This window comes from Hemibagrus wyckioides, linkage group LG05 (assembly GCF_019097595.1).
Source record: "Hemibagrus wyckioides isolate EC202008001 linkage group LG05, SWU_Hwy_1.0, whole genome shotgun sequence".
NCBI classification, from domain to species: Eukaryota; Metazoa; Chordata; class Actinopteri; order Siluriformes; family Bagridae; genus Hemibagrus; species Hemibagrus wyckioides.
The window spans coordinates 14,797,657-14,815,880 of NC_080714.1; the positions used below are offsets into that span (position 1 = coordinate 14,797,657).

The window sequence follows — 18,224 nt, forward strand, 5'->3', positions numbered from 1 at the left end:
GGGTTGTTTTTTAGGGGTTGGGCATGGACCCTTAGTTCCAGTAAAAGGAACTCTTAATGCTTCAGCATACCAAGACATTTTGGACAATTTCATGCTCCCAACTTTGTGGCAACAGTTTGGGGATGGCCCCTTCCTGTTCCAACATGACTGCACACCAGTGCACAAAGCAAGGTCCATAAAGACATGGATGAGTGAGTTTGGTGAGGAGAAACTTGACTGGCCCGCACAGAGTCCTGACCTCAACCTGATAGAACACCTTTGGGATGAATTAGAGCGGAGACTGCGAGCCAGACCCTCTCATCCAACATCAGTGCCTGATCTCACAAATGTGCTTCTTGAGGAATTAGAACATGTTTCGATTAGTTGTGCCTCCTGAATGCTAGGTCCAGTGAGCTGTCTCCTCTCCAGAACCATGGAGTTTTCCTGGGAGGCTAAGGAATGAAATTCCCACTCAGCTGTAACTGGCCCTCTGGTCCCCCGTTTTTTAAAATAGCTACTATTTTTTATTTTGAATATTGATAAAGTTGTTGTATAACTGCTGTTTAGATGATTATTGATTACTAGTCTGCTTAAACTGACTGTGTGAGCAGTCATAAACAAGGCACTAGCTGATGACATGCTTGATTTTGTCTGGACAGTGCTTGTGTAATAGACTACATGTACATCCTTTACTGCAGGGGGCGCTGTAACTCGACTTTCACACACAGCCACAGGTTTCATTGACGTTCAGTTTTGAACAAGTAGCGGGGGGTAAACAATACTACTGAACAGACGCTATGTCCATCCTCAGGAGATTACCAATATAGAAATGTCATGGCGTCGAAATCTGACCAGCTTCTCATTGTTGTTTCTATTCTTGAAGGTACGTCTACCCTACATCTATAAGTTATGTGTGCCTTAGCTCAGTTAGCTTGAGTACTAGCCTGTTGTTGCTAAATTGATAAATAGTCTAAATTTCGTGAGTATGTGCTCTGCAAATGACGTCTAGTTAACAAGGATAATATATTTCGTTACGGAGTATATTTAAAGCCTGACCTAATAAAACAGCGCTTGTTATGTAACTAGTTAAATGACTTTATTACACAGTCTAATGACAGTTTAAACGGCTGTTGTATCCAAGCAAAACGGATCCGTTAACAAACAAACACACCGCGCACCAAACCCCGCTGTTTCAGCACGTTAATGTCCGGTTAAAGACAACTAAAAGCAGATTTTAAGTTGTTTGCACAGCTATTACAATATTTAAAATAGAATTGGTGAATATATTGTAACCTGGCGTAACTATGTTGCTTTCTATTGTTGTGGTGTTAACGGCATTGTTAAGTTACAGACGCACGTACTGCCTAACTGTGTGATGTGTTTATGGGACATGTAAAAAATATTCAGAAATGATTGCAGCAAATATTTAAAAAAGCTGCTTAGTTTACATTAGTTTTAGTCAACACTTCGCAGCTGTGGAAATAAAGGCGTTTAAAAAAGAATCTTTTGCATCAAATAGCTTTTTGTTATAAGTTTATATATAAATTATACTCTCGACTTGACAATATTGTTAGTAGTTTAGCATAGGGTATGATGATGCTATCTGCACTGCAATGAAGCTTTTATTGTCGTTTCCACCATATACACTTATCAGGCATAACATTATGACCACCTGTCTAATATTGTGTTGGTACCAAAACAGCCCTGACCCATCATGCCCTGCGTATTCTGACACCTTTCTATCAGAACCAGCATTAACTTCTTAAGCACTTTCAGCAACAGTAGCTTGTGTGTTGGATCGGACCCCACAGGTCAGCCTTCGCTCCCCACGTGCATCAGGCCCCCCGTGAGCCTTGGCCCCCCATGTCCCTGTTCGCCACTGTTCCTTCCTTGGACCTTTTTTGATAGATACTGACCACTGCAGACCGGGAACACCCCACAAGAGCTGCAGTTTGGCCCATGTCAAACTCAAATCCTTACGCTTGTCCATTTTTCCTGTTTCTAACACATCAACTTTGTGGACAAAATGTTCACTTGATGCCTAATATATCCCACCCACTAACAGGTGCCATGATGAGGAGATAATCAGTGTTATTCACGTCACCTGTCACTGCTCATAATGTTATGACTGATCAGTCTATAGTTGACAAAGTACACAGTGAAATTAAACAATGTTTCTCCATGATCCTGGTGCTCCATAAAAAACAACATAGAGCTACACAGAGTGTCCCTTTTTGCTGAAACAGGTCGTCAGTTTCCCAAGAGACAGCAACAAACTTTAATTGTACAAGCAAAGTTTGATGGGGAACAGCTAGAGACAGACCCTGTGGAGCATAAGGAACAGCCACAGTTTTGTACAGAGCTTGCATGGGAGCTTGATCGCAGAACGCTTCACCAGCATAGGTTGGTTCTCTATGTTTTTATATCATAAGGTTGTCTAGTTATATTTTTTTCCTTTGCTTATGTTAATTGTTTGGTGTGTTTCATGCTTCACAGACTCCAAAGGACTCCAATCAAGTTACAGTGCTATGCAATTAATTCCAATAACTCTGCAAGAGAATGTGTTGGATATATTGTCTTAGATCTCAGATCTGTTCAGGAGGTTAAGCAGGTAAGGTTGACTGGTAATAATTTGCACATATTTGTTCATAATATAATGTATCTCTCAATGATTTTATATGCAATCACAAAAACAGCTTTTGATTCTTGCTCATAATTTTTTTTTGTATCTGATTATATTGTTGTTTTTGCAGCCTCCGAAGTGGTATTCTTTGCTAAGTAGTAAGTACACAAAACTGAAGCCATCACTGTTGTTGAGCCTGGTCCTGGAGAATGACACCAAACAGGCAACTGATCAATTTAAGGCAAAGAAAGCACCACCAAGACCAGGTAACATTTTTTAAGAACTCTTCCCCATTTTTCGGTAGATCAAAATGTGAATGAAACGCAGTGAGACTCAGGAGACATTGCATCACATTGCAATATGCTGCCCTCTATTTACAATGAAACTGCAATATGTGCACATACCAGGTTAAATATTTTTGGATGTATGCAATAAGCTGTCTGGATGAAGAAAACACATGGCAGAAGTTTATTCATACATGTACTTAAAAGCGTGTGTAAACCTGGTCCATGTCTGGCTTCTAGGTGTCCCTGCAGTTTATATATATATACATACATACATATTTCAACATCAATTACTATTTAATAAATCTTATAGTGTGGGCCAGCTTTTGTTATTGTTTTACTTTCAAAAACAAGGTGAAGTTGCAACTTGTCATTTTCTGTCTACAACTGGTAATTGCCACAGAAATTAGTTATCATCTTGTTCCAATTTCAGGTTGTGGTAGTTTGCAGTAGTCTTTTTAAACACTAATTCCTTCTCTATTTATAAAATGACATCAAATAACCATGGCTGTGTACACTGTAAACATTAGTTCACTATTTATAAATTAGTTTATAGCAGTATTAGCTTTAAACCAATTAATATAAACACAGACCATTCAAATTACAGTTTTGAAAATGTAATCCTTATTACCGTTTACATTAGCACAACATTAGCATTATCACTAATACTAGCTGCGTAGTTTAACACTAACGCTAATACCTGCTATTGTTGCTGTACTGCAATTACAGTCCAAAATTTTGCATGAATGTTTGAAGTTCACTATAGTTGAACAGCACCAATAGCCACTCAGATTTGAAACTATAAACATGTAATATAAGTAGCTTTTTATTAGATCTGTGTAGTCTGAAAGACCAAACAAAAACATGCTTCTGATTGTGTCACAATAGGAAATGACCTTATTGCAAATGACCACTTATACAAGGCACCATGAATGCAAAGTTTCCCCTTTTCTATTGATAATTTAAAGTGGTTTTGTCTGTCTTATACCATATGCCTGTTCCTTCTTTCACAAACAATTTCTTAGGTTGTGAAAAATGCTGTTAAAGGTCCTTTAGCTGTTATAACATTTACCTTTGTGTGCATCATTTTATGTTCAAATCATCAAATGTTACTTGTGTAACCAATAATTTACCTCTATGTTCTGCAGGGTCTCCAATAACGACAAAGCTTGAGTCAATGAAACTAGAGGTGATTCTAAATGAAGATGAAGGATATCATCAAATTGGACCAGCAGACCATTGCAAAGATCTGTTTGTTCTGTCCGTAACTGTAGCCTTTGCAACCAGACTAGAACAGGTAAAAAATAAATGTGCAAGATTGGGAGTGCCATACTTCAACAGTGTAGAGAGTCCCTGTAGGAAGGTCCCTTTAGTGATTACTGATAATGTGTGGGATTTTTATCCATTACAAATCAGCAGTGATTGTAGTTTCAACAAATCAGAAAATAATAAAGAGAGTAAAGAGTATACACACGTTTATAGAGTAATGGGTCTTTTGTATTTGGTAACCAAATAGAAATCAACCCAAACAGCAATGTAATAACTAAAGCTGGAAAAAGACACTGGTGTGAGGTGTGTTTGAAACAGATAGTAGATTACAGTGATACATTATCTTGTTGGAACTGGCCAGTCAAATGCCATATAAAGTACTTTGCTGAACTTCCTCTAGTGAACTTAATAAAGCTGAATAATGCTTATCAAACCAGTTTCAAAGGCTTTGGTAATTAGCTGAGGTAGAGTGCTGACCTCTGCACTGATGTACTGCTACAGTACTGCATATGTATTTGCTCTCATGGTGTTCATGTATCTGTTTTCGTTTATGTACAAAAGGATAAAAACCTCTTTTATGTTTTAGCTAATCTCCGGTTCAACAAAGCTGGTCAATGAAGGCTCAGATTTTTTCTTCTTCTACACACTTCTTGGCAATGATGTCACCAGCGAACCCTTCCAAAACCTCATTAATCCAAGCTTTGAGCCAGAACGAGCCTCAGTTCGTATTCGCAGCAATGATAAAGTCTTGCGAGTTTTTTTCAGCCAACAGCAGAACCTTCAGGTAATGCAGCTGAACTTTTTTTTTTTTATGAATGATTTCTGTATTTATGAATATAGCTGTTATACAGTTACACAACTATTATATGTCAGTTTCACTTTTGCATATAAATACTGATCTTTATGTCTAGATCCATCTCTGCTGTGGAGACCAGTCTTTAGGCAGCACTGAGGTCTCTCTTGCTGCCCTTATGAAGAATAGTGTGGACCTGGTTAAGCAGGTAGCCACTGTAGAGGGGGCCTTTGTGTTGAAACCACCAAATCGCATCCAACAGAACCGACAGCCTGTCCCAGTGGATTTACAGCCAACAGTTGGGGTGGCAGTAACCTTGAGAAGAGAGGATGCTGAGGTATATAAAGGGCCTAAGTCAGTGTTTCAGTGGGAATTGAAAGATGATTGGATCAGATTTCATTTTTTTAGCCGTGAAGAAGCATAATTTACCAGTAAAATTGTCTCATGATCCTTATAGTTTTTTGAGACTTTCTCTCTAAGATTAGTTAATTAGTAATAAGTTTCCTCTAATAATATTAGACTGGTAAGTGTTTATTAAAAGAACCTCACATTACGTTACACTTTGATACAGCATCATAATAAAACTGTCAAGAAAATATTTCCGGTGATTACCTCCAAACACTGTTAACCATTATTGTATGAGCAGGGTTATAGTGAATAGTGGCTAGGCTGTGATTTGGCTTTATGCAATCACAGCTATACCGATATTCAATATATCTGTACAATTGTGACTGCAATATTGCTTTTATGCAACAGTTCTTTAAACAAGAAATTCAGACATCTAATGGCCAAATTCTATTTATTTGTACTCTGCTATTGGAAAAAGGCCCTAAAGAAGCCACATTTGCTTTATAGCATGTATGATAGTTCTCTGGATAGCCTACATGTATTTGTACATTTCTGTTAATGGTGCTTCTGATCAGGTGCCTTCTATCTTTTCATGTTTATCTGATGATGTTTCGTATTTCAAATCAAAAATTTTATTCTTTATATTAAAATGATTTCAAGAAAATCCTACAAAAACAGCTGGTCTTCAGGATTAATCGGATTTAGTTAATTGATTACAGGTGATGGATAATTCTGAATAAAACATGTTACTCACTATTAGTGTGTACACAGTTGTGCAACCAGGTGATTGAATGGTTTTCTTTTTTCCCCCTAAAATGCTTCTTTTGGAAATTTGTTTTTCACTTGAATTATGTTGTTAGCTACAGTATATCAAATTAAAGGTGGCAAAGGATTGGAAATTATTTACATTGGTTTCAACTTTTAACATCAGAGTTTTATCTGATGTTAAAAAATCATATAAAACAGTTTTATCGGGGTTTTGTACACTATTTATATTCGCTATACATCTTAATTTATTATGATCTGTTTTGAAAAGCTTTTAGAGTTGCCTATTAAGGGTGGAGAGAGCCTTAAGACTCCAGTGAAAAAAAGCCCAGCAGTGCATTTCTTTCCGGAGCCAACTCCATCTGAGCAAAGACCCTGTAGCCCATCTCCTGTCCGGTCCCAGAAATCTCCTTCACCTTCCCCTGAACGTCAGCATTCAGAAAGTGAAGCTGAGAGCCTGCCTGATGATGCAAGGGAAGCTCAGCCAGAACAGTCCGGTGAGAATGTGGGCAGACTTGACAATTCACTGAAATAGTATGAGCTGTCTGAGAATTTAAAACATTTTAAAGGACAGAGAGAATTTAACATCAATGCTTTATGTTTTTGCTGTTTTAGATTTACCTATGCCTCCATCGACTGTGTCTGAAAATGTGCTACGAGAGAGTGAACTAGAAAATCCTGGATCTTCCATTACCGTTTCTGCTCCAAAGATTGCCATTCCAGCCTCAGCACATCATTACTGCTTCTCCATAGACCTGCGCAGCATCAGAGATCTTAATGTGAACTTCCCCGTGAACTGCACACTGAGGTAGTGTGTCTTGATTTACACATTCATTTTTAGCATTAGTTCAGCAGTGGGTAGTTAGATTAATAGTAAAATTCATGTCACATTCAAATCTAGGTATGCCTACCAGTTTTTTGGGAGTGCAGCCCCGATAATGACGAATCCTGCAGTGGAGATTAAGAAGAACACAGAGGTATTCCTGCCTCAGTCCTACTGTGCCTTTGATTTTGCTGCACTGCCCAGTCAATTACAGGATACATTTTTAAGGTGACTTTTTAAAAATCCCATTACATATTTCATTATGCACGCATACCTGAATGTGAAGGAAATAAATTGTTTACATAGAAGTCATTTCTTCGCTGTCATGCCAGATATCATGCCTGGCACAGTGAAGTTTGGTCTTCATATAAGCGAACACTGCTTCTTCCAGGGTTCCGCTGGTGGTGGAAATGTGGCATAGAGACCCTGCTGCCAGAGATGTCCTAATTGGCATGGCCAGCATTCAGCTTTCCAACCTCCTGACTTCTGAAAAGACCCGCTTCCTTGGACAGTCTGGCCAGCACCACTGGAGACAGACTCACTCTCAGAGACTACCTGTTATCAAAACAACAGGGTTTGTAGTATTTAGGATTCTGCCATTAATGCCATCATTTTAAAAAAAAATGTAACTGTATTTTATTTGTCTTACCATAAATATACCTCTAGATGGCAGACATGCAGCACTTTAGTAATACTTAAAGCCCCTTTACTCCCAACAAGATGCTGGTAATGACCAGAAGTGCACCCCACTTGAAAAAGATGTTGAATAGGAATAAAAAGGCTGAAAATAATAACTCTTATGTGAAATTAAAAGTGTTTAGTTTCCTGTTTATTTTGTATATACTTGCATGCTTTTTATTAGCATCGCTGAACCACAAAATACGTATTTGTTAAATAGCAGCTGCAATTTTAGTGTGCTGTTTTGAATGTGATGGGTGTTTATCCACATAAATGTTAAATGCAACACATTAGAATTATAGATAGCAGCTTCAGATCTTTAAAGGTTTCCTTTTTTAATTCCTCTCTTTAATTAACATTCCTTTTAAATGTATTTATGTTTTTCTGTAACCGCGCACAGTCCATAGTTAGTCTACTTAATACTACAGTGATTTACCAACATTTAGACCTTTATATTTGTATGTAACATTATGGAAGGTCCTCTAGACAGGTTACAATCCTTACCGTGCCTCATTTTTCTCTCTTTCTGAGGTATAAGTGATCACAAAACTATACATTCACATATATGGTATATATGGTATTCTTTGTAATATTCGTTTTTAATTAGGAATAATTAGTTCATCCACATTTCTTAATATTTCCCACAGACCTGATATCTCATAACCTGCTTCATTGTATTTATATAGATCAAATGAAAAGGTGGCTGAACTTAGCTATGTGACAGTTCTGGAGGATATGGGTTTAGTGAAAGCCCAGGATGTCCTCTTATCTGAATCTTCACAGGTAAAACTTGATTAAGATTTATGACTGAAATTTGTGACTTAATTTTGTTTTCCAGGCAATAGTGATTTACAGTAAATACTTTCTGATTGGGTTTTGTCTTCAAACATTGACAATGTCTTCATATGACAGAGCGCTAATAAGGTGTACAATAAGCCAGCAGCTCCAGCTACACCTTACAGTGGGGCTGAGGTAGGGAATAAGCCTCGGGAGACTCTGGAGTACCAGGCAGCACTGGAGCTTGAGATGTGGAAGGAGATGCAAGAAGATCTATTTGAAAACCAGGTTATCTCTTTTTTTAAAGAACACATTTCAAGACTGCTGCAAATTATTGTCTGTGCACTAATCTAATAACAACACCTCTTGCATTTAGGAATAAATTAGTGTGTCATAGCATTATAATTATGTTGGCGGTTTTGGTGTCTGTAGCTGAAGCAGAAAGAACTAAGCCATATGCAGGCCCTGGCAGAGGAGTGGAGAAAAAGAGATCGGGAACGAGAGGCACTCATTAAAAAGAAGGTACACTGATGAAGTTGACTTTTTTAAAATGACTGCCAATTTTTAACAGTATGAACAGTGTGATGGGATTTGGCAAAATTATATCTTTCTTTCTTTCTTTCTTTTTTCATTCTTTTTTTTTTTTAAGGAGATGGAGTATAATCTGTTGGAAGATCAGCTCCAGAAGACTCTAGCTGATCTTGAAAAAAGAGAAAAGACCCTTGCTCATGCAGAGTTGGAGGTAAGTAGATTTTGATTTGTGCAAATTATTATTATTATTATTATTATTATTATTATTATTATCATCTTCTGATTGGTTTAGATTAGTCATGGTTTTGATTTATTTGTGGATGTATACAGAGATTTATAAAAAACTGTATATATCTATTAGACACAGAGGCTGCAAAGGGAAATGCGTGTGGAACATGAGTTCAGCATGCGTGAGCTGCAGGACACCACCAGGCGTTTACGTGAAGACTGTGCTCACCAGGTGGAGCTGGAGAGGTCAAAGGTCAGGCAGCTTGAGGAGGACCTTGTAAGGCATCAACAGCAGGTAGGCGTGACAGACGTTGTGCAGCAAGTTCAATTTCTGCTCTAATAAAGGGAGTAGCACAGGAGAAAGTGCTGACCTCAAGGTCAATAGTGTGTAAGATCACCCCTCCCCCTTCCCCTGCAGGCCGATTTAAGAAAAGTACTACTGAGGCCTGGATTGACCCCAAAAAGGCTACATGATACGGCTGCAGTAACTAATCTGTATTGTCCTTCACAACATAGCTTAGTACAAAACAGAATTAACTAGATCATGCTTCTGGTTTTGCTCATTAATTATCCAAGTACAAATTTGGCTTTCTTTTTTATATCCAGCTTGCATCCATAGAGTCTCTGTATGCCTACTTAAAATAATATTTGTAGTTTTGTATTTGAATTTGTTATTTTAAAATTGTAGTGGTTCTGGTACTACTAAGTTGAAGTTGTTGACTGTTTGAGCGTCATCATTAACTCTCATCTACTCTAGCTTAGTTGTAAGATCCCTTAGGGAAAAACATGCGTTTTAAATGATAACATAAATATAAAATGCTGTGAAATGGCATTGAAATGTTTTTCATTTTTAACTTGTCAGTACCTGGATACTGAATACATAGTTTTCTCATGTAAAAAAAAAACAAACAGTAATCCCCCTCTATCGGTGTATCGTGGATTTTTATTTGGAACATAACTAATTTTTTTTGCGGATTTTCCCGGTATATCGTGGTATCCGCAAACCTTATAGTGAATAGTTTTTACGTTGAAATAAGGTAATTTATTAATAAAATATAATTATTAATTACAAAATATAATCATTAATTAAAATAAAGTAAAATGTAAATAATATATCAAATACTGTACAGCATAGCGTTGTTTAGGAAAGCGCGGTGCGGCTGGAGCACCGAGACTGGCCAATCGGAATGCCCCATTCATTTTTTTCATGGTTGTGATCGGCTGCTGGCTATGCGTGCAGTTGGGGAAAGGGAAGCCGAATTCTCCAGCATCCCAGTTCTTCGCGTGTCACGGTCCCGAGTGTTTGGTTTTGTTCTGTGTACGCTGTATTTTTGTGGTTTTTCTCCAAGCCCTATTGTGTTGCCCAAATGCTCTGCACCTTCTAAGGCTTCTGGCAAGAAACATACATACATACAGTACTCACTATAAATGTGATATTTCTCCGAATTTACCCCAAATCCATCTCGCTATATGCTTGCAAATGTTTTCTGTGTGTGTTTATAGAGTGTGGGAGGGTAATTTACGGCTTAAACAATAAAAAAAGTTTTTGGGGGTGGCGTCCGTGTATCGCGGATTTCTGTTTATTGTGGGTGGGTTTGGAACGTAACCCCTGCGATAAACAGGGGATTACTGTATAAAGAAAATTATTATCAGTGGAATTACAACCTCTGGCAAAACGTAGATGATGTATACCCATGTTTTTTTTTTTACTTTGTAGCACATAAACAAATCACAGATATAACAAAAAACAATTTGGGCTTAATAGGTGAACATTCTGACTCTATGAAACATAACTCAAAGAAATTAAATAAAATGATTTTAATTAATGGCATATTTTTCCAGAACAAATAGAGGGGGAAAAATGTAATAACGTTGTAAATTGTTTTATAAAATGCAAATACAACTCTTAAAATGCAAATTAGTCTGTGGTTAGGACAGTACTTACAAACATTAATGAGCCTTTGGCTAAATGAAAGGAAACATGGCCCCAACAAGAGAGCTGTCAAATGAAATAATGGAAAGGATTATAAAACTCCAGGAAGGAAATCCAACACTGGGAGTGTGGCAAATTATGTTGGTTGTTTCTAGTCAGTTGTGTTTAAATTTTGTGCAGGCATAAACAAAATGGGATAGGTTATAAAGGGAAAACGTCCGGGTAGACCAAGGAAGACATCAAAGCATCAGGACAGGAAACTCAAACAGTGCGCCTTGAAAATAGAAAATGCAAAACAAATGAAAAACAAATGGGTGGAAACGGGAGTCAGTGTTTGTGAAAGAACTGTAAGAAATCAGCTGAATGAAATTGGATTAACATACAGAAAAAAACAGAAATCCAGCACTAACATCTAACCAATGTAGAATATTATTTTTCAGTAGTGGAGCCAATGCCTCAAAGAATTTAGGCCATCATAAAAGCCTGTGAATGAGCAACAAAGTACTAATTGTGATTGTTTTTTTAACTTTTTTAATTATTCCATAATTTTTTCTAATCTTTGAGAGATTCAGTCATTTTTTCATGTACTTGATCTGGAAGAAAATATGCTATTAGTTAAAATTTGTTTGATTTATGTTTTATGAGGCTAGAATGTTTTGTGTAACATAAAAATTATTTTGTGTTATGTCTGTGATTTTGATCCTCCAAGTGTGGGGATTTCATCATTTTTGCCCATATACAAGCAGTACACTCAATCAACCAGCCAACCACATACTTTAAATGACATGTTTCTACTAGAAATCTCTAAAAGTCATGTACTGCCACTTTAAAATGGGAAATATAGGAACTTTTGCAGCGATCTAGTGCTTTACTGGCAGACAGACTCCTGGCAGCACTAGGCAAACTTTGGCTTTCTATTTTAATAATCTTGAATGTTACATGCAGTATTTACTTGAGCACATTTTATCATTGATCTAATTAATCATCTGACCAACTGCAAAGTATGTTTTGAAGCCTCCAAACTTGGATTGTGCCAGACAATGTTTCTGTTTTGTTTCATTTTCCTCTTATGACCGTATTTCTCAGAGCTTTTTTTAACACACAAATGCTTCATGTCAACCAGACTCGCGTCATGCTTTGCACAGACAGCCCACCTACTGAAATAGTTCAGTCTGCCGTCTCATTTCTTTCCCCCAAAACATCTGGACTGGCCCTGGATCTAACAAATCAACCAAAGTAGGTTTCTGACATGCGAAAGGGAGAAGGGCCTTTGTGATGAGAGATCCTCGGCTGTGGTTGCCACATGACTCTATATCTTGTCTTCCCTCCCGTGTCAGGAACGTGTAAACATACATTTGTCCTGTGTCAGCACACACTAACCAGTTTATCAGGCCAGAATTCTCCACTGCCTTTTCTGCTGGACACTCCTCGCCTTGTCTCAGACTATACTTGTGTGCGCATGTGCACTGGCTTCTTTGGTATCTGGTTTATATCAGAAAGGGAAGACTGGAATGGGAAAAGCTCATTGGGATTTAGTTACATTGGATGCTGTCTAAAACCCTTGATGTCTTGCACCTCTTGAGTGTGTTTTGGAGCAGAACCTCATTAACTGAGTGGTAGGCTTTTGTTTGGAGTGAGAAGTATAAATAAAAATAGTGAATCTGCTATGCACATATGAAAATGTTTGTGAGCATCCTGACAATTCTAGTCTTTAACTTACACATGCACAAAATTCTCACCTCTGGCTTTACTGTCGGTACAATAATATTCAATAACTGAGCAATATTTAGTGCCAGTATGATGATCCATTGATTAGCTCATTTTCCACCTGAGTAAATGTGCTTGAGGCTCTGTATTTTCAGCTTATTTTTCCATTAGTAAAATTTGTGTTATTTAATGGAAGTCAGTGCTTGAAATGTGTTTAGTTCATCCCAAATTTTTACACTCAGTTTTAGTCAATGACATATGCAATGCAAATATTACCTATATATATGGCATCTTTTAAATTGACCTTTAAAAATAATTCCATTTGGGAAACTAATTCCTCTTTTATTTTGCTTGTTTACATTTAGTGTGTGTGTGTGTGTTTCCATCAAAAGGTAATAGATGCTGAAAAGAAGTACAAACTCCTAGAAAAAGAATTTCAACATTATCGTGACCAGCAGAACACTCGGCCTGAAATCCATTTACAGTCTGAGATTAACCTGCTCCGACTGGAGAAGGTTAGTAAATGAATAAAACAGAAATATTAAGTAGCATTTGCTTTTAAACCTTTAGATAATTAAGTATTCTTTGGAATGAATCTACTAGATGATTGTGTTTTACAAAAAGTTTGAAACCTATTTTAGGGAACAAAATATTTTAGATGCATTTTTGTCTTGTTTATAAATATTTATATAAACATATAAGATTTATTGGTTAAATATTTTATATTATGGTTCTCTAGTCGCATTAGAGATAAAAAACAATGTTATGAAAATATTTTTGATTATTAAAATGTTTTTAATATAGCATTTTTAAATCACTGGGAGCATCGTTCTTAAACTAATGGTGGTTTTGTCAATCCAAAGGCTGAACTGGAGCGAAAATTAGAATCAACAACAAAATCTAAACTGCATTACAAGCAGCAGTGGGGGCGTGCTTTGAAAGAACTGGCGAGATTTAAGCAGGTAAGCCGTTTTAAATGCTCTCAACCCCAGTGGTGTTGAAAAATTGAAAATACAACCAGGTCTGAAATGGCCAGAATCTATAGAGTATAATCAGAATCAGAGTATAGAGAGAACTATACAGTATGTTGTATGTTGCAATGCTATTTATTTAACTAAGGTTTTATTTTCTGCCTTATAAATGCAAATGTCCTCATAGTAGATTGATTATTGTAACAAACATAGACAATTTGAAAACACTGTATTGTATTTATTGTGTCCTTCATTATAGCCATACATCAAATGCAAAGGAAAGTGAGTATGTTGTATTTCACACGAGTAACAGAAAATGGTAAGCAAGGCTAGCTCAAGACAAATGTGCTTTTTCTTAGTGCATTTCCTGCCAGAAGTAAATTATAATTTTCCAGGGTTGAAGAAAACTTCTACATGGTGAACTGAGAAACGGTAAGGCTGCCTGTAGCTTGTGGTGTTTGCTTTGAAACATTGAACTCCTTCTCAAGTGAACCCTCTAAAGACTAATACCAATGTAAACAGAGGAGACGCAAAGAGCTTATCAGGCCTTACTAATAACTGTTAAAGACAGAGTCCAGCTGGAAAGTCTGAGTTGTCTTTTCCCTCTGCCTCTTTTTCTTTTTTCTCTTTAAGTGCCAGATATATGTTAAGAAAACATTGGTTGATTTATAATGCACAAAGGGGTCTATAACTTGATATGAAAGAGAGCTATAAATCAATTCTGTATTATGCTAAGCATTAGCCTGCATAGTAACCAATTCAACACGGAGTTCACTTGTTGAAAGATCAATATATGAAGTCTCAGTATTCACGTATGACAAGACACTTTGGCCCATGTCTAGAAACTTACTGACTTTTTCAATATTGCAAATATAGTATTATTTGGAGGGCATAGTGAACACTATGACATATTATATTAAAGATACTTAATACTTATTAAAACTATACCGATCTTTGTTATCCTAAATGCACATTTATCACCCACTCAGGGAATAAATTCTGTCTTCAACTGCTAACATGGCAGGCCTTGCCTTAAAAAAATTACTTTTTTAAAGCATTTATTTTGTCAATTTGAAGAGCTGGGAAAACTTAAGCTATGAAATCCCCCAGGTGTTTGTCCTGTTCTTGTCAGCTCAGTCTTCAGCAAAAAACTGCAATTGAGCTGTAGTCTGGAAGCCTTCTACACTCAAACGAGTCCTCTGTCTGACCCCCTCTGGAGGAAAGCCACAGGTCATTCATTGGTCACTCAGTTGCTTTTTTTCCTCCTTTGTCACCCCCAGGTCAAGGCAAGCCAAAATATGTTTGTGTACACAATTTGTCAAGGTCCTATAATGCTTAGTTAGGCCATCCTGCTGCCACACACCTTTTTACTGTCAGTTTAGGCCTCTGGAAATATTTAGGATAGCCATCAACCACAGGTAGCAAAGGAAACACTTCAGCTCTAGGGACCTTAAGAAAATCTGCAGGATAATTGTTTCAGTGTTTTTCTTTTCCATTTGCTTGGCTTTAAATGGTATGGCCATGTCTTGGTGGGTTTGTTTTTCTTGCAATTTAGGTTCTTGCAAATGTATTATTGGCTTCTAATGCTCCATGAAAAGACAAAATTAAATTAGATTATACATAAACATTCAGTGATAAAATTAAACCAAGTCATTAAGCCAGCTTTTATGGAATAGCTTGTAAAATTTTCACACAGGCTTTCTTCTGTCATCAAATGGTCCAGGAATATTGATGTGTGGTTTCTTAATGGTAATGTAGGATCACTTTTAACCTCAGATTTCACCAGTTGCCACTTCTGAAGGTCAAATTCAATTAAATGACCATTTTAATTGGTAGTGTGCTGTATTTCTGCAAGGTAATTAGCTGACAGTGTAAGTTAATCATTTATCAATTATAGGGATATTGGAATGTCTCACAATGTTTTTTATAATGTGATGATGGATATAGATGGAGATGGCTAGGCAGACTTTGAGTCCACAAGGGGTATTTAGCAATAGATTCATTACTATTTTTCCTTTGTTTTTCCCTACATGCATCACCATCTAAAATGTGTTGAATCTCTCTTTCTTGTCCTGGGTTTTTATTCTTTTCAGAGAGAACAAGAGAATGCCATGATACGGCTGAAGAAGCAGCAGCAAGAACTGGAGCACATGAGGATACGGTATCTGGCAGCTGAGGAGAAGGAAGCTGTCAAGAATGAGAAACACGAGCTTCAGGACATCCGCAATGAGCTGAACAGGTAAAAACTAACACAAAAAGGCTACCAAAAAAAGCTATAGTTTGCCATTTATTCTAGAAATTAATTCCCTGTCAATCATGTCCAGGTTAAAGCAGCAGGATGAGAAGAGAACATGGAAGGAGCCAACAAGCATGTCTCTGAATGAGAGTGCTGATGAGCACCTGAGTCGCCTGTTGGAGGAGAGGGACACACTGCTTCGTACGGGTGTGTACACACACGAGGACCGTATCATTGCTGAACTCAATAGACAGATTCAAGAGGCCATGGCCAACAGAGTTCCATCCTGAAATACCTTTCATGCACAGTAAATTAAGAAACTGCTGAGTGTACAGATAAATGCCACATTCCAAATGATAATGCATCCAAAGAATTTGTACTTTTTTACTGTAATTTTTAATAAATTGGAAATTAGTAATGTTTCCTCATCTACAAAATGTGTGTGTGTGTATGTGTGAGAGAATAAGACTGAAACCCAAACATGTGCCAAACAGCGATTCTGGCCATGTGCTTCCTTAATTGATGATTCCTGTGGCTTTGGTGAATGAGGGATTTCACCAGGTGGCACTATCTCTCAAGAAATGGTCGCAAAAATATTATAGTTTTCTTTTAAATATTCCTGAATTTCTTTGATGTTATGTGTGTGTCTATTTATTGTGGGATTTGACTCAAAGTGGTATATGTGCTGTTACTTTTGTGTTATATTTGCATCTGTTTTTGTCTAATAAATTATTTCTAATGTGATTTTTGCCTAGTTGTATAAATATTAATCTAGTCTTTTACAGCCTGTATATTCAAGTATAATTAAATATAATTCATACCCCAGTTTTTTAATTATTGTGCTCATTATTTGCAGATAATTCAGTGATACTTGAATGGAACATATTCCACATATTCTAAGTGTAATGATGCTCAAATTAAATGTTATTTTTAGTTTTTTAGTTCATTTTTTTTTATCTTTAGTTAGAGGTAAGGCTGCATATTTATTACTATATTTATAGTTTTTGCCATGGGAAAGTCTATAGGACAGGCACCTTTGCCTTTGTGGTTTCTCTGTAACATGACAGGCTACATTTTTATGTATTAACTTTAAGTCAAGAAAAAAAGTTGTGAATTGTAAGGAATCAATAACTGCTACAACTTAAGCGATAACAGGAACTAAATTGTTTTTGAATGTTACACATCATTTAGTGTAACTATAAATTGTTCAAATGTACAACAGGACATTTAACAAATAAAAAATAGCTTCGGCAAATTGCTGTGGTATAAGATAATTAAAACGGTCATGGATAAGCCGTTATAGGCTGAAAACTTCATTGTGGCAAGAGTAGCTCCTCTTTACTTTGGGCAACCACACCTTTGCTTATTTGGGATATTTTCCTATATAGTAGTTTTATTAAATATTTTTCTCCAAAAGTTAAATGAACATTATGCTTTGAAGTTGTAATAGTTTGCATAAATATATATACTGTATATATATAATTTGGATAAAATGTTCCAAACAATAAAAATGCTGGACATCTATAAAATTATTAGTACAACTGTCATTTATGTACCTGCACACCTGTATATGCACATTAGTTAATCGCTGCTTTTGCATACACTAGGTCTTTGCAAACCTAAATATCACACCCATATGTGGGTCTTCCCCAAACAGTAAGCACAAAGTTGGAAGCATATTGTAAGCTATAACATTACCATTTCCCTTTACGGGAAGTAAGGACTATGCTTCTTATGTATAAAGAGAAGTCATAATTTATCAAGGTTAGAGTGGAAGAACTCAAGTGGCCTGCACAGAGCCCTGACCTCAACCCCACTGACCACTACCATCAGTGTCTGACCTCACTAATGTGCTTGTGGCTGAATGGTTAAATGCCCACAGCCTCAACCCAAACTCTAGTGGAAAGCTTTTCTAGAAAAGTGGAGGTTATTATAACAGCAAATGGTCTCCCTACATAAATCTGCAATGGGATCTTTGAAACGCATATACAGGGGGTGATTGTTGGCATCCACAAACTTTGGCCATATAGTGTCAAATTAAGGCCAGTTTGTGTTTCAAGCTAAATATGGTGATATATTTGCCATTTATTTTTAGCCCTTGAAAAAGTACTAGATCCATTCTTTCAATGCTACCTCATTCTTTGAAGACTGAATCATTCTGAATCCTGTCCTTGAAGACAAATTGTAACTTCCAGCTTGGAAATAACGCAGTTTCTACTGAAAAGGCAAGTAACATAATACAAACAGAAACCTATAACATATTCTCGTTCCGAACAGCA

The 18,224-nt window shown here is 36.8% G+C and overlaps 1 protein-coding gene across 3 annotated transcripts; it reads left to right on the plus strand.

The window, feature by feature from the left end:
- The first annotated feature begins 693 nt into the window (after positions 1-693).
- Positions 694-17,358, plus strand: cep120 (centrosomal protein 120). 3 transcript variants are annotated; one of them, XR_009204620.1, is made up of 20 exons: positions 694-862; positions 2,226-2,382; positions 2,476-2,590; positions 2,733-2,868; positions 4,035-4,183; positions 4,742-4,939; positions 5,067-5,285; positions 6,333-6,558; positions 6,677-6,869; positions 6,963-7,112; positions 7,276-7,458; positions 8,249-8,345; positions 8,475-8,627; positions 8,772-8,861; positions 8,989-9,081; positions 9,232-9,393; positions 13,131-13,253; positions 13,602-13,700; positions 13,969-14,141; positions 15,803-15,933. XR_009204620.1 is itself a non-coding variant. In XM_058390413.1 (20 exons), exons 1-20 carry the CDS (start codon positions 814-816, stop codon positions 16,233-16,235), a joined length of 2,940 nt encoding a protein of 979 aa, XP_058246396.1. In that variant the 5' UTR covers positions 695-813; the 3' UTR covers positions 16,236-17,358. The 3 variants fall into 3 exon arrangements, 2 of the variants coding, with proteins under 2 accessions (XP_058246397.1, XP_058246396.1); XM_058390413.1 differs by lacking the exon at positions 13,969-14,141 and adding an exon at positions 16,034-17,358 and having other exon boundaries at positions 695-862; positions 15,803-15,948; XM_058390414.1 differs by having other exon boundaries at positions 13,969-15,942.
- The last annotated feature ends 866 nt before the right edge of the window (positions 17,359-18,224 follow it).

Coding starts and splice junctions, on each gene's coding strand:
- cep120 (XM_058390413.1), top strand. CDS start 814: ATGGCGTCGAAATCTGACCAGCTTCTCATTGTTGTTTCTATTCTTGAA. Junction 2,383..2,475: donor AGAACGCTTCACCAGCATAG/GTTGGTTCTCTA, acceptor CATGCTTCACAG/ACTCCAAAGGACTCCAATCA. Junction 15,949..16,033: donor ATCCGCAATGAGCTGAACAG/GTAAAAACTAAC, acceptor AATCATGTCCAG/GTTAAAGCAGCAGGATGAGA.